The sequence below is a fragment of the Aotus nancymaae genome, unplaced genomic scaffold, assembly GCF_030222135.1.
Source record: "Aotus nancymaae isolate 86718 unplaced genomic scaffold, 86718_ANA_hifiasm-v0.15.2.pri h1tg000057l, whole genome shotgun sequence".
In the NCBI taxonomy this organism is placed as follows: domain Eukaryota; kingdom Metazoa; phylum Chordata; class Mammalia; order Primates; family Aotidae; genus Aotus; species Aotus nancymaae.
The window spans coordinates 49,337,311-49,354,654 of NW_026988471.1; the positions used below are offsets into that span (position 1 = coordinate 49,337,311).

The following is a 17,344-nucleotide window of genomic DNA, read 5'->3' on the forward strand; positions in this document are numbered from 1 at the left end:
CAAGAAAGAATATGAGATGCTTATAAAACATGTGGGCTTTCATATCCCCTTGTGCTGATTTTTATCCTTATGATACATTAAACTATGAGCCTTAATTCAGTGAACCCCACTCTGGCCCTGAAACTGCCATGTATCTTCTTAAAAGCTCTATTGATAAAACAACCAATAGTTAAAAAAAAAAAAATCAGAAAAAAAATTTCTAACACTTGAAGTTAAATATTACCCCCAGTTGTCAAGTTCTTACCCGCTCTAAAAAAGGAAAGACCAGTTTATTCACAGGACTAAGGAGTTCAGTAACAAAAATAACACAGTATTCATTTTCCTTTCTCAAAGGAATCGAGTACCCACACAGAGCATAAATAATAAAAAGGCAGTAAAACAGCATTGAAGCAACTATGGCCCAGTTACAAGAAAAGACATTATAATCTATGTTTTAGAGCACATTCTTTATTAATAAGTATATGTAATATTATATATATACATATATATGTGTATATATATATACACATCTATATCACACATACAGTAATGGCAGATATGTGTGTTCACTGGGGAGAATTAGCATCCAAAAGCCATTATTTACTACGAAAATATTAACTGGTTGCTGCTTTCTTTAAAAAATTATTTTTTCCTCAGGATTTTACTCCAATGTTTAAACCTCATCAGTAATAGAGGCACTTCTGCTACTGTAGACATTTGTTGATTAAATAAGGAAAAAAAATAAGACTTTGAAGGGGAAAGATTTTTAATGTTCTAATCATTTAGCACTACCAAGGAGAATTTGGAATTAGCAAAATGCTTTGATTAGAATATCTAAGGTATAGCAGACTGACAATAATCTCCAATAAGATAACAACCAAAACATGTTTCCTAGATGCTGAGTTTGTATAGAAATCTCAATATTTCCAAGTCAAATATTTTTACCAAAATAAATAGGAAGGTCAATATGTGATCTGCGTTAGATTACATTTCTCATGTCGAGCAAAATAACCCTCCCTTACATCCACTTGTTAATTCACTTAAAATTACTGATTGTGTGGTATATGTGTCAAGTGCTAGTTTTGGTATTGGAGAAATAGTGTTGAGAGGTGCAGAAAGGGCCCGTTTTCTCCAAACTCACGGTCTATTGAGGAAAGGCAGACAAAAGAGGTAAGGATGTAGTTAAATATATAGTAACAAAACTCAAAGAAATGCTGCGAATTTGATGAATGGGGTACTGTGTTGGTAAATGTGAAATGAAAGAAGAAGTCTGATTTGATATTTAAGCTAGATTTGAAGAATTAAAAAGAGAAAGCCATGATAAGAATTGCAGAAAGGGAATCAAGGGTGGATTCCAGGAAGAGGGGACAGAGGAAGAAAGGCTTTTGGATGAGAAACAGCTAGAGGGCATGGCTGCAGAGCTGGGAGCAAGTAGATTAGTGATTCACATGGGAGTGAAAGGAGTGCCAGGGTCCAGATTTCTCACAGTGCTTCTTATATTCAGAGCTAAGGAGGATTTCAAGCAGCGGTTAACCATGACTCAACACTCAACGTACGTGTGTGTGGATGTTTGTGTGTGTTGTGGGGGGGTATGTATTCCCTTTGTGGGTACAAGAGATTGGAGAGTGAACGAGGGCAGTTATAGCAGAAATGGAAATAATCAACAAAAAGATAAATATGTGGATATAATTTCCAGGATTTACTAATGATGTACAGAATGAAAGAAAGGAGGGAAATGATGATATCTGGCTTTTAGGTTTGAGTAACTGGATATATGGTGAATGTTGTTCAATAAAGGGCATACACACATAGATATAACAAACACAATTCTAGATTTTTTAGACAGACTAGATGAGGAGTTGAAACCCAGTGACTTCCCATTCAGGGATTCCACATAATTTGTACAACCCCTTGTCATCTATAACCTAGGATATCTCCTTCCTTGGGCTTCTCTGCCAGCAACTGCTGTCCTCGTGACCCTAGGTGAGGTACAAACAATCCCAAGAACAGCCTGAGTATGTACTGCCCTGTGTTCAACAGATACTTGACTTAATAGAATTACTATAACTTAAAGAGAGGGGGAAAATGTAGGACTTTGCATGAAGAGTCTCTAGTACTTTCCTTTTAAAAATTATCATTCTGTGATTTCTGACTTGCTATAAAATTTAATAAGACTCCCATTATGTCTCTGATTTGTGGGTGGCTTCAAGTGGCCACTACGATATTTGAAAAACATCTCAATCTAAAGCTTCCATTGCCACATTTGGAAAGCTTTTATGTACTATGTAAACTAAGTTTGAATTATTCTTATGAATTGTTGGCTTTCATGAGAACTTTGACAAAATGGAAAGAGGGAGAGAAGGAAGGAGGGAGGGAGAGAAGGGAGGAGCGGGGAAGAATGAAGGAAAGAAGGAAGGAAGAAAGGAAGGAAGGAAGGAATGAAGGAAAGAAGGAAGGAAGGGAAGGATGAATGGAGGGAAGAGGGAAGGAGAAAGGGAAGGAGGAGGGAAGGAGGGAAGGAGAGAAGGAAGGAAGAAAGGAAGGAAGGAAGGAGAAAAATTATAAAAAAGAAAGAAAGGGGAGAGAAGGAAGGGCCTTTGCTTACAGCAGAATGCTAAGCATTGACTGTAAATGTGGAAGGAGTGCTGGAGTTTGAAAATAATAGTTTTTTGTAATGCTCATAGTAAAGACTGAATCAAGCAAAACTCTCCAACAGATGCTAAATCTAGGGCGAAATTGTGAGAGAAATACAGGATATTTGCATGGTCTTAATGTTTCCCCAAAGACGGTTTATTAGTTAAAAGGGAGAAAACATAGTAATCATGCAATGGAGAAACTGTACAACATGTTGAGCAAATGGTCAAATTAAAGCACCAAAGACATGGGCAGCATGTGCCCTAGATGGGATACTTACTGTACAGGGGCCATAACATCAACAATGCAGTATTTCATCCAAGAATGGAAAATATAAATTCAATCATGAGGAAATGCCAGATTAGCACAAAATGAGTGATTTATCTTAACACAAAGCAGGAGGAGATTATATACTTCAACAATGTTAACGTAATGAAAGACAAAGGAAGTTTATGGAAATGTTCTAGATTAAAGGAAGCTAAAGAAACATGACCACTGGAAAAAAAAAAAAAAAAAAAAAAAAAAACATAGCTGGCCCTAGCCTGAACACTGTGCTGGAGGGGAAACATGCTTACAGCATATAGATAATATCGAACCAACTGACAAAGCTGGAGTATGGATGACAGAATAGAAAAATCTATTGTATCGAAGCAAAGTTTACTGAAGTCAGTAGCTTTCATTTCTTAGGTAAGGGGATATTCCCATTTTTAAAAAATACATGCTGAAGTATTTAGGGTTAAAGGGACATTGTATATGTAACTTACCCTCAACTGGCTAAGAGAAAAGTGAGAGAGAGAGAGAGACAGTGAGAGAGTACACATGTCAAAACATATTGGCTTGAATGTTCACAATAGTAAAGGTATAACAGTGTCCTCTGTAATATTTTTGGAACTTTTTGTATATTTGAAATTATTTTGAAATAACTTTCTAAAATAAATTTCTTAAAAAAATGTTTTGCACCATTCTTTTGTTTTCATCCCTGATACATCCACTGTAGTACAGGACTTACCACTTTACATCCTGGACCATCTAAATCACTGCCACAGAATGAACTTTGCTCAAAAAATATTTTCTCAGTTTACTTTTCAGTTTAAATGCAGCGACTTCCAATTTCCTGAAAGTCTATGAAATATGAACTCCTTCGTCCGGACCATCAACTCACTGGCCTCAAAAGGCCATTCTAGCCATGCCCACTGCCACAAGCTTACATGAAGCAAAAGAAAACTTCTTAGTTCCCTGAACATTACTCTAGCCCCATCAGCATCATTCTTTCTTGTGTGGATTGCTCTCCTGCATTATCCTTTCATTTTAAAGCCTAGATCAAATAGTATCAATTGCTTTAAACAATACCTGAAACCAAATTCCTCAACTTTTCTTCTGAACTCCAAGACCATGAAGTACTCATGTCAACTATCCAGTAGTTCATCTATTACCCTATGCAACATAGTACCCTCAGTAATAATCTGTGTTTTATATGTATCTACGTATTTTCCTTACAATATCATACATTGTCAGAGAAAATACTTACTACAGAGCCAGACACTTACCAGGATATTGATGAATATTAAACGATGGACTGTAACTCGAAAACCAACCAAGCAAAAACCACAAAACAAAAAACAAACCTAGGTTCTCTCTTCAGATCTTGTAACACATTCAAATGAAACATAATTCACTGATCCTCTTCGAGTACCAGTTACCTCACCCACAAAATGGGAATATGTGTGCCCTATCTACTTCACAGGACTCTGTAATATTCAAGAGGCACTAAGAGATTTAAAAATGTTGTGCTGTGGTTCTGGCAAGATCTTGCCATTGGCAGCTGCCTCTTCCCAAACTCTTACGTGTGACCTTAGATCCTAACTGTTCATTCCCATGCCTTTTGACAAAACCCAGTTGTCCAAACTATGGATGCTAATCTAAAAGCCAATCCACCCCTCTTCAAAAAGCTGTCCTAGACCAAAGCTAACTGAACTTCAGCTGATACTCTTCTGCCCTGTTCATTTTTTTGCCTTCCTTCCCTAAGTTAAAGAATGAATCTTTCAAAAGTTTAAAATCCTATACGTAATATTGCTCCATTGATACAGTTGACTGTTCTCTGGGCATACAGACCTCCTTAAAATTGAATGAACAGACACATATCCATTGCACGAGGACCATTTTGTGCTTTTTATCAGAATAATTAACATGGCTATCTTCTATGAAAAAAGAAAAAGAAGCTAAGATCCCAGTTGGTCATGTGCTTGGAGTTGTTTTCAAAGTAAATAAAGGCAGAAGGGTTCCTCTTCTATATGGCTTTCCTGTGTTTCTAAGGTGGCCCTTCATACAGCTCGCCTCAGGAACCTAAAAATGGGGGTTAAACTTGACATCCTTCATATTAGAATTTAACCAACTGAGCTAAATGGCCAAAATGATCTATTATAGCTTTAAATGAAAAAAGCGTTTCATCTGACAGAATGCCAATATATCTATCAAATTACCTAGAAGTTAAAAGGTAGAACTTGCAGTTGTTCATTGCGAAAGTATATACAAAACAAAGAAACGAAACAGAAATTGGCATCTAAACCATGACTTCAATATTTGATGAGGCACTAAGATATTCATCAGGCCACAAAAATTAAATGTATCATAATTTCTTCTTGCACTACTAAAGGGCAAAGAATATGACATAAATAGTGTCGTTTCAGAGAAACGTTTAAAAGAGAGAAAACGTTTAAAAGTCTGCTTATTTAATGAAATTGTTACTAGAAGAGTTGGAGTAAAAATGGATTGTGTATATAAGCTTCAAGCTGTGTACCAGCCTTGGTTTGCAAAGCCACCTGCAAGAAATAAGAGTCAAAATCATTAGCATAGCAAAAGACGGTGGGGATGGGGTATTTACCTGTCATGGCCTGTTGGTCATCCACTGTTAACTTTAAACTTTTTCCACGCCGAACTACACGCACTGTGTGCCATTCATTATCATTGAGGTTATAGCCAGCAAAAAGAGTCTCGGGACCTTTGCCTGTAGAATATGCCAAACAGTCATTATGGACACTCAGAATCAGTCAAGCAAATGAACCTCATAGAGAGTGAGAGAAAGAGACAAAGAAAGGGGGAAGGTGAGGGAGAGGGAGGAGAGAGAGAAGAGAGGGAGAAAGAGAGAGAGGAGGGAGAGAAAGGAGAGAGAGAAGAGAGGTGGGCTGGACCAATTTTCTAGCCCATTAGAGTCAGCAAGCAAGGAAAATGACAAGTTTACAAACATTCAGATGTGACAATTTAAGAATCTTTAACCCTATGCATTGATCTATAACAAGTGAATTAACCTGCTGTCATAAATAGGCACAGTCAATATAGCACTGGGAACCCAACCAAATTTACACACACATTAAAAAAATAAATATTCTGATTTTTAGTTACCACTTTCTTGTTAACAAAGTGTCTAGCCATCATGTAACCTCTGAGCTCCAGAAGACATCTGACTAGCTCATTAGCTAGTCATTTTCAGTGAGCAGATAAGTCTCCCAGTAGACTCTGGGAGAAGGTGCTATATTGTGTGATGGCTGCCATTCCGCTTTTATATCAGGTTCCTCGAGTGCTCAACAAGTTTTCAGCTTCTTCAGCCACCTAAATTTATGGAAGTTGAGTCGAAAAAACACGTCTAAATAAACCTTACAACTAATTGACCTTTATGTCACAAATCTCTCTGTGTGGTGGTGGAGGCACTTCTGGTAGGTGTAGGTGTAAGTATTGACTCATAGTAAGAGGGCTGAAAGAAAAGAAAGAAAAAAATAGGCACAGTCAACCGTAGAGCGTGACGTAAAAGTAGTGGTGTTAGCCAACAGTAGAGGGCAAGGGCTTACCAGTGGGCAATGGGCAAGAAGTATAACTGGGAAAGGAACAGCTAGTGAATCTGCATAAACCAATGCAAATGAAATTTAAATGGACCCAGAAGAGACATATTGTTTCAGAAAGGTGTTTGGTAGAAATTATTGAAACAACTAAGCTAGACTCTATCCTTCACCTCAAAAAAAAAAAAAAAAAGCAAAGGAAAATCCTTTTAATATAATTGATATTTTTATTAAAACGTAAGTATTTCTACTAATCTGACATTATGAATCATTGAGAAAAAAATAACATTAAAGATACATTGTTTGGTAATGAATGTTTCCCCTGGTATTTAAGTATGGAAATATGCTGGTACATTAAAATAATGAAGGGCATTATATCATTGAATTTCATGGCTTTCAACAGATCGAGAATCAGGACTGGAGTTCACAATTTGTTTAACCACAATTCTGCCAACAAAACCAATTAACGCCCAAGGATCACAGGAGGATGTATAAGAAAGTAAAGATACAGGCCAAGGAGAAGAAAAAAAAGAAAGAGGGGAGAGAGAGAGAAAGAGAGGACACCAAGTAGAAGAAACCTCAGTGTTCCATCCACATGAGATCGTTGTTGCTTTCAGAACCACAGTCCATCTACCAGCCTACTGATTTCTCTCTTAATGTGCTAATAATAATTCAAGTCATGTATCCTTGGATGGTGTATCTCAGGCTTAGAAATAAGCCAGTGATATGAGCTAAATTGTACAGGATGAATTGCCTCAGTTATTTATATTTTTTTGTTTCTTTAGAGAAATTAAATTACAAATCCAGATACATGAATTTAAAACTGTTCTAGATACAACAGTTTTAAGAGATTGATGGCTTCATCACTAGAGAAAGCCTGTTAGTCCAGCAACCGCAAAAATACTTAGAGATCAAATGTTGAAAGCAAGTTCCAGGATGAAAAAAAAAATACTCTTTCTAAATTCAACAGTGAAGAAAGAAGTGTTTAATAACTGCAGCATCTTAGCATCCTGCTGGCAGTAAGGGTCATCTTTCATTTTGATCCTTGAAAAGAGAACATATCATTTTAGAGCTATTTTTATAAGGTACTTTTTTGTTAGAACTACGTGCTTTTGAAGCAGCTTTACTTCTATCCTTTCCATTTTTAAATGCATTTTGTCAAGGAAAAGAAGCAAACATAAGGGTGATATCATCCTTATACCCCATCCTGGGTTTGATCTTGCAGTAAAGTCATAATGGATAATCTATGCAACAACTATTTCCATAACAACCGGCACAAAATCCAATTAAAAATAACCCTTTGGTTCATAAAAATCTCTGTGGGCCAACTTCTATCTCCTTTCATGCATTATTAAAATTGTGAAGAGATTGATTTTGGAAGATAAGGTTTTCAAAAAGGCACTTAATAGTCTCAGTTCAAAACAATGCTACCCATGCAACATGAGGTGTAATGGAAAATGCAGTAGACTGGGAGGTAAGAATTGTAGTTGCTAGATTATGATTTGCTACTAAAAAAGAAGGTGGGGGTTGGTGAGTGCTTATTATGTAGCAGGCACTTTGTCTGTTGTCTTGTTTTACCTTTACATTATTAACTTGCAGATGTGAAACTGAGGGCCTATAAAGCTAAAACTACGTGTCCCCAGGTCACACAGCTAAAAAGTGGTAGAACCAAACTTCATCCTTGGCCTTACTCAAAGCCTACATGCTTTTGCCTACATGATTCAGCCTCTTAGTTATAAGACTCCTTGGCTAGCAACTTAACTTCTCAGGAGGTGGAAAAGATGCTCTTCGTGGTGACTCCCACCTCACCCTACAGAATGATCACACTGTTAGCAAATCCTACACACCCTCTGTGTGAGTCCAGGTGGAAGAAAATCTCTAAGTAATACAATTCCTACCTAGACATGCTGAAATGACTGCTCCTAAAGATATGATACAGAAGAAGGGACATCAATGAGGACCTGTCTCCACCCATAATCACCAATTTGCTAACACACTGAACTTCCGGTGGTCTTGGCATTCCCATCCGTAAAGTGAGGAGAGATTTCAGCTTATCTTTACGTTTCTTTTAGAATTTCACTTTTGCACAGAATTAAACATACACAAACTTGTTAAAGGAAGATGGTTTCATTGTTGAAATTTTGAATTTGAGAGTCTATCCTCTTGCCATGATTTTAATGACAAAATTATAGTCACTTTAAGGTGTTAATGACCTTTCAGTATTTCCTTTCCTTTGGTGGATATCAAACCATGCATCAATTGTGTCAGTATCTTTCCCCCTGCATTAATGGGAGTATTACAGACTGAATGTGTGCATCCCTCAAAATTCACTATGTTGAATTTCTAACCCCCAGTGTGATAGTATGAGAAGATGGGGCCTTTGAGATATAACTAGGTTTAGATAAGGGTGGGCCCCCATGATGGGATTAGGGCTCTCACAAGAAAAGGAAGAAACAGCAGTTGTGAGGATACAAAGAGAAGGCGGCTGCCTTCCAGCCAGGAAGCCACATCTGCTGACACTTTATCTTTGCTTCCAAGGCTTCAAGAAACTGAGGGGAAAAAAATCTGTTGTTTAAGCCAGCCAGTCTATTGTATTCTGTTGTCACAGCCCAAGCGGACTAACACAGTGAGCAATATTTTAAAGACTTTAAGAAAGTCCATAGCCTTATTTCTATTTAAAGTTATCATTCCTTATGTTTTGTAGGGAGTTTTGACTTGTTTGTAATTTTACACTTGATTTTTACTGTAACATAATATTTAAGCCATAAAGGTATTAATTTTTCATTTTGTAGTTAAAGAAGCAGATTTAGAAGGGTTGAGTGAATTATTAAGTCTCAAAGGCAGAGAGAAGTAGAGAGAATACTGAGATTTTGAGGTTTTCTATTTTCATTAAAAGGTCTTTTCCACAGATAATGATCTGCAAGTAGTATAAGAGGTACAATGATGCTGAATGCCCACAGCTAAGATTTCATCCGACCAGGTCAGGATTCAGCTCTGCAGGCTAATGTTATATTAAAGAATTTTGGAACTAGGAGGGACATGAGAAGTACAGAAATTCAATCATCATCTACAAATAAGAAATGTGAAATGCAAAGACATTAGGATGATGTCCCCATCGTCACAACTGTTTAATTAAGGAGTTTAGGTCTCTAGACTCTCAGTCTAACAAACTTTTTTTTTTTTTTTTTAAGACGGAGTCTTGCTCTGTTGCTCAGGCTGGAGTACAGTGGCACGATATCCGCTCACTGCAACCTCCGCCTCCCGGGTTCAAGTGATTCTCCTGCCTCAGCCTCCCGAGTACCTGGGATTACAAGCACCCACTACCATACACAGCTAATTTGTTTATTTTAATAGAGACGGAGTTTCACCATGTTGGCCCAGCTGGTCTCAAACTCCTGACCTCAAGTGATCTACCCGCCTTGGCCTCCCAAAGTGCTGGAATTATGGGTGTGGACCACTGCACACCCAGCACTAACAAACTCTTAAAAAATTATTCTGTTCATTAGACAATGCTGATCTAGAATGAATTTCTCAAGCTATACCAAAGCGTGAGTCTGTGTTTGGTCACTGACTGCTATTTGTTCTACAGCAAAGGTGAAAGCCAAGCAAGAGTACAGTTTAGTAAACCTGTCAGTTGTTTTCAACAGAGTTTGACCTAATCTATGGTATAACTGTTTTTTGGGTGGTGATATTCACTGGGTTTGCTGGTGACCCTGTAGCTAAAACTTATTGATAACAGATGGAAATAGAAGCAATAAACATTTCAGTTTTCCTTAATTCAGTGTAAGCTGATGTTCTTCCACAACCTACTCATCCATAAAGTCCACACATCCCTAGGATTAACTCCTAAGAAGGGTTGGAGTTAACCCCAACTTGAGGCATGGTACAGACAAAGGAAAGTGTGTGTTAGTACGTGTATGTGTGTGTATCTGTGAGGATGTGTGTGTGTGAGAGGGATAGAGATATACTCAAAAGAGGGTAGATTTTTGGCCATGTTAATAACCATATTTGCCAATGACTTTTATTTCCATTCCACATCAATACGATTCTTAGGTCTCATTAAATATTAGTCTCAGAACAAAATAATTTGTATTTATGGGAGGGAGTGGTAAAGAAAACTGGATGTTGTCCCTAGTCTGTCATCAGCTAATTATGTCACCTTGAGCATGACATTTATTTTCTCTGTTCTTATTTTTATCTGTAAAATGACAATCCTACATAAAAGTATATTAAAAAACTTTCCTATAGCCAACTTCAAAATACTTTCATTCTTAGAAAGACCAAAACCACCTTGCAGCTACATGAAAAAGTACAATAATATAGTGAAAATCTCTAATCGTATTTTTTAATTTTTATTATCACTATTACGGATTTCATCACTTTTGTTTTGGCATGGTAAGCAGACAGCAGACAGAGTCTTAAAGAGGCTCTTCTACGCCAGAATTACTAAACTCAAAGGAACCCAGAGGACAATTTTCATATGTGCTAGAAAATGTGTTCATTATTTTGTATAGTCAAATTTAAATGGTGACAACTGTGTTTTTTTTTTTCTTTTTGGACAACATTCACAGAATACAGCACCAATTAATCAGTAAATGATCAAGCAGGAGAAAGAACATACTTCTCTGTGTACCAGGATATCCCCCTGCTTTATGGCCAAGTTCAGTTTAAACACTAAATTGTAGACCAGAAACTTATGAGGGGAAATAATGAAGTGATCTTTAAAGCACATTTTCTTTTACTTAAGGCATGTTATTCTTTCACCTATTCAAAGAATCAAACCAGGGAAGGGCAATATGAGAGAATCTGACTCAGTATTTCTCTAAGCTCATCTTATGCAGGCCAAGTATGGCTGTATGGTTGTGCAATGTGAAAATCCAGGAGCTCAACTGGGGCAAAGGTTTTCTCATTATTTTTGAATTAGTGGAATTACTTCTTTTCCACAAATAATCTTGCATAAAAGAATAGAGAAACCATATAAAGGAAAAGTTGCCCTGCTGAGAGAGAGAGGCAGCCTAACTTGGCCCCTGAGGTGTCACCTGGAATCCCTGGACTCTGAATCCCTTGTTTCAAAGTCAGTTTCAAACAGATAAAACCCCTCAACTAGGAGGTTTATTTCTCCCTTTAAAAAAAGAATAACTTTTTCAGAAAACTCCAGCCAAGTCTTGTTAAAAGTATTTTCAAATAACCCCTTGATTTTAAAATTACATTTGATTTACAAAAAGGATTTTTGTGGCTTATGAATTAGAAGCTATTTCTGCAGAACATCATGTATTATGTATATCAAGGCCTGCCAGTTTCAGTCCGTCCACATTAACCTCCCTCTAGCATGCATTCCCAATACTCCCTTAATTACAAGGCTTAAATTCATAGATTATCTCCTAAAGATTTGGTAGATCTTTTCTTCTCATGTCATATGAGTTATGCAACAGATTGGCTTTTCTGATTTTCTATCCTTAGGGAGCCAAGATTCAGGATTTTTATTGCATTTCAACAACTTAATTTTTTTTTCTTTTTTAAAAAATTGTATATTGGATTTCTTCCCCAATTAATTACAACTATTTCGTTAATCTCTAAGAATTATATTTGAAAGTATTGGAGCACAGACTACTAAGTGACTATATTCAATAAAGCAAGAATAGCATTCAAGGGAAGCATAGCTACTTAGTCCAACTCTCCTTTTATAGACATCTCTGTCTTGTCTCTGTCTTCCTTGTTATTGGCAGGGTGAAATTAATGTCTGGGCCTTGAACTTATTCAGGACCTGTCCAACATAGATTATCTATTGTCTTGCCAGAGTCAGAGAAAGTAAACATTCCTTGACTTCTGCATGTCATGCCTTTCCCTATTTAGATTTATATATATTTATATATATAAATATATATAAATATTTATATATATTTAATAATATTGTTCTAAATACATTTTAAACAAATCCACCTCTTTGCGTAGCAGAATCAGTACAATCTACAAACAACCTTACTGCCATACACAGTTTTGGAAGCAGTGATGAAAAGTGTGTTTTTTTGCACACCTCCTTACATTTGATTCAAATGTAGATTCTCACATATTTCAAGGGAGATCTGAGTGCAACATAAGAAAAGCTTGTACTTGATTGAGAGTCACATCAACTTGGATTTGAAAGCAGCTTTTGCATTTTATGGTTGCTTAGGCTTGGGTATGTTAGTTTCTTTGAGTTTTCTTTCCATCATCTATAAATGTGGGATAATAATGCCTATCTTATTTTATAGGTTTGTTGTAAAGACTAAGGGATATAACAAATCTGATGTGTTAAGTGCTTTGCACCTTGTGTAACCTCAATGAATCTTAATTTAACTTCCCTCCTTTTTATGAAAAATACGGTAAATAACAGTACATGGGATCTGCAAACCACCAAAGGATCTACCATTCAAAAATGGTTGACAGTCAAATATACTATACACTGTATAAAAATGTATATTGAGAGAAACATCCACAGTTTTTATTTGAACAGGCATACTGCATAGTCTAATCTTTCGAAATTAGTCCTCCCAAAGTCATATTTTTTGGAACAGTTGCCATTTTAACCTGAGGTTTCCCTGTATTTGTGTTTGGTTATTTAATTCATAAGCATTCACCCTAAATATAAAAATGAATGTAAAATATATTTGCAAGGGAATCTGAAATACATCAATAACGACTTGCTTAATCTTGTTGGGTTAAAATAAGATGTACACAATACTAAATTTGGATCCTTTTTGCTAGAAAGCCTTGTGTGCAAATGTCTTGTGAACAATTTATCCTGGTTTATGAATTTAGGGGGAAAATGTAGTGAAGAACAATAGAGAGGAATAAAACAAAGCTGAGAACCTTTCAAGCAATGCAAGCAAACACCTCTAAGAGGCAAAACTGGCAGATGCCTCTGGAACTGAAAGGTGGATGTGACTGTAAAGAAACTTGAAAAAACTAAACCCATACCAGTTATATTTGGATTTTTAAACTCTTAGATGTGTGTGCCACAAGCTTAAACTCATTGCATCTTTACATACCCTTTAGGTAGCGATCTCCCCCTAGTGGTGCATATATTAGGCTAACTACATAAATGAACCATCTCTATCAGGTACCCTGCCTCTGATATGTATTCCCTCAAACCAATTGGTTCTAAAGTTCACTTTATTTGCCTTACATATTCATTGTAATTTCTATTTCAGAACTCTACCTAGTTATTTCAGTGGTTAATCTGACTTGCTCAATTAAATCATTTATTGAGCATGAGGATTTTGATGGGTGTTTCCCCAAAGCCATCACCTAACAAACTGCATAGATGATGGACAGGTAGGAATTTTTAAAAGAAAGACTAGAACTACCTTTTATGTATAAATTGGTTCTATATTTATACATGACTGTTCAATATATTTTAGACCGTTAAACTTCCTATAGCACCTGGTAATTGAATTAGGAAGAGTAGTTACAGTACAGTAGCATCTGAGAATTATAAAATTTTAAAACTGAATGGTCCATATTTGCCTATTGTGTACCCCATTTAACTACTTACTCATTCTGGGTTTCATGGCACCCATATGCTATTAATTTTGTTTAAAATTTATTTTGTGCCAAATACTGATCTCAGCATTGGGAATATCCAAGTTAAAGTCAAAGGAACTTACATTCTAATAGATCAGAAGTCAAAACACTGTTTCTGTAAAGGGCCAGATAGTAAATATATTTGACTTTGCTGGCCATATGTTCACCATTGCAACTATTCAACTTTACTACTGCAATGTGCAAGCAACCATAAAATGTATGTAAATAAATGGAGTGGCTGTGTTTCAATAAAACTTCATTAAAACAGGGAGCTAGCTTGAGAGGTATAGTTTTCAAGACTCTGTAAGACAAACTCAAATAGACAATTTAAAATCTCCTTTCTCATAAATTTTACATTGCATATTAAACAAATAATAATGGAAACGTAGTCAAGAATTTAAGTATGAGGAAACCTGAGTTTTAGATTCGATATTGCCATGAACTCTAACATAACTTTAATAATACTCATTCTCCTAACTCTTTTATTGCTGTTTGTTTTCTTGTGAAACAATTAAAAGCAATTTTTAAAGGCTTTAAACCCAGGATCCCCCTCACCCCAGGCCACAGACAGGTACCAGTCCATAGCCTGTGAGGAACCAGGCCGCACAACAGGAAGTGAGCAGCAGGCAAGCCAGAGAAGCTTCACCTGTATTTACAGCCACTCCCCATTGCTCACATCACCACCTGAGCTCCACCTCATGTCAGATCAGCAGTGGCATCTGATTCTTATAGGAGGGCAAACCCTTTTGTGAACTGCACATGCAAGGGATCTAGTTTGCATGCTCCTTATGAGAATCTAATGCCTGGCGATCTGTCACTGTCTCCCCTCAACCCCAGATGGGACCCACTAGTTGCAGGAAAACAAGCTCAGGGTTCCCATTCAATCTACATTATGGTGAGCTGTATAATGATTTCATCATATATTGTAATGTAATAATAATGACAGAAATAAGGTGCATGATAAATGTAATGCACTTGAATTACCCTGAAACCACTCCTGTCTGTGGAAAAATTGTCTTTCATGAAAGCAGTCCCTGGTGCCAAAAAGTCTGGAGACTGCTACTTTAAATGACACAAATTAGTTGCAAAGTCCCTGTACTTCTAAAATCTAGGATAAATTAGTGCCTTTCCTCTTCTGTAAATTTGGAATAGAAACTTTCATTAAATGCTTGGTGTGCACGTGTGTGTGTGGGTGTGTGTGTGTGTGTGTGTATATGTGTGTGTGCCTGCATGCACTTTGTTTAAAATTAGGTTTCTACCTATATCAACTTTTCCAGGTACTAACAAGTTTTATTTGGCAGTTGACTTTGGGGACAATAGTCTCTGGGGTGAGGCAGGACCTTGTGAGAAGCTGGGAGCAAGCCTTGTCATTGTGACAATGATGAGAAGATAGAAACAGAAGCAGGAGCTACCACTGCTTGACGCCTGAGTCATGGTTACTGGCAGCAGTGCTTCCTCCCTACAAATGACGAGAGGATATGTTTCCCAGGTTGTAATTATGACACCTTCAGCCTACTATTTGACTTTGCCTTACTTTCTGGTTTTAAAATAATCTGTCCTCCACTTAAAAAATTTTAACTCCTCATTACAGGTTTCTATTTTCTCTTTCTCAATTTCTAGGTATTGGGTTGGGAGTGAAACCTGTTTGTTTTATTTTTTTCACAAGAATCAGATAGAACATTTAATTACAAATTAAAATTAGAAGTGTAAATGGCATTTCTAAATTCTCCTTTTTCTGCCTCTTAACTTTACTAGAGGCATGATGAGCCACATAATTTGAGAGGCCAGTGCAAATGAAAATGTGGAGTCCTTATTCAAAATTAAAAATTTCAAGGTGGTAGCAGTAGAGCATTAACCCAAGCCCAGGGCCCTTCTCAGCATATGGCCCTGGGTGACTGCATCAGTTGTATGCTGTTGAAGCCAGTCCTTATTAGGATTATAAGTTTTATGCTTATTTATTATTGAGGCTTCCTTTAGTAAATTCTACATTCAGGAATGTGCAGACAAGGCTGGAGGCAAAATTCTTTATTTATCAATGTGAGAAGCATAGTTGAGTCACCTTCCCCAGAGTGTCTGCCCTTAATGACACGGCCTCTGGGGTCTCAGAGAAGCTGTTTCAGGCTTGCTTGCTGGCCAGGCCAGGTGCCAATCACGAACTGGGCTTGGTGATAAACCAATAACCCTCAGAACCAGGAAGTAAAACTACCTGCTGAGCCAGGTAACTCCTCTCTCTTTTCCTTCTCTATTCCTCCTCAGTGCTCCACAGTTTAGCCAAGGATATACTCTTGAGAACTTTTCAGAACATCCTTATAAGGAGATATTTGCCTCTTTTTTTTTTTTTAATAAGCAAAGCAATAGAGTCATCAGGACAGATAAATTCCTTTATGCTAAAAATACCAGAAATACTCATCCTCAGTTAAAAAGTACTTTGAGCAAATGAGAGAAAGTCAGATATTAAGCTTGATGTTTGTTTTTCAAAAAAGAACACTAATAACAGAAGAAAGGCATTTATAAACTTTAAAAAATATACTGGAAAAATTAAATAGCCCTGTGATGACTAATTCTGTTGCATTTATTTCTTGACCCACAGACTGCTGGGTTTTATCCTGGTTCTACAAATTATTAGCTGTGTGACCTTGAGCAAACTACTTACTTTCTACAAGCTTCAATATTCTCCTCTATCACATAAGCTAATACTAGAAACAATGTAAATGGGTTTAATGCTTCTTAACAACTCAAAACAACATCTGATTTATGGTAAGCTTTCAATTATAGTAGTGATAATAGTAACTATCATCAGTATTATCTTGTCATTATTATCTTCTCCTCAATGCATTTAAAATCTCAGAAAAATGTCCTATAGCTCAGTGCCTTGAACATAATAGTCATTCACTAAGTAGTTGTTGAATGGGTTTATTTGTGTAAACTTTGTGGGGTTTTTTTTTTTATGGTAGATGAAACATCTCTTGATATTAAATTAAGCCAAGTAGCTAATGAAAAATAATGGCATCAACTTTTAATAATTCCATTCACTAAGAAATGTAAATAAAAAAGAAAACTCTGTCCTCTTGTTTTCATATTTAGCAGGATGGAATTTGGCAGCCTCTACAGTTGGAGAGCTTGAGTAACTCAATTATCTGGATAATTATTTGGACAGTTTTTTTGCTCAGCTACGTTGAAAATAAACTTGATGATGCATACAGCCTAGTAAAACAAAATGACCTAAGGTCAGAAGTCAGTAGGTATTGGGTTGGGAGTGAAACCTGTTTGTTTTATTTTTTTCACAAGAATCAGATAGAATATTTAATTAAAAATTAAAATTAGAAGTGTAAATGGCA

The 17,344-nt window shown here is 36.5% G+C and overlaps 1 protein-coding gene across 24 annotated transcripts in view; it reads right to left on the reverse strand.

Moving 5' to 3' along the window:
* Window positions 1-17,344, reverse strand: part of NRXN1 (neurexin 1) — a 1,142,110-nt gene that overhangs the window by 601,275 nt on the left and 523,491 nt on the right. For all 24 annotated transcript variants that reach the window (XM_021675805.2, XM_021675804.2, XM_064364083.1 and 21 more), the window contains one exon: window positions 5,495-5,617. In XM_021675805.2, coding sequence (XP_021531480.1) covers window positions 5,495-5,617 — 123 coding nt within the window. The remainder of the gene's footprint in view (window positions 1-5,494; window positions 5,618-17,344) is intronic.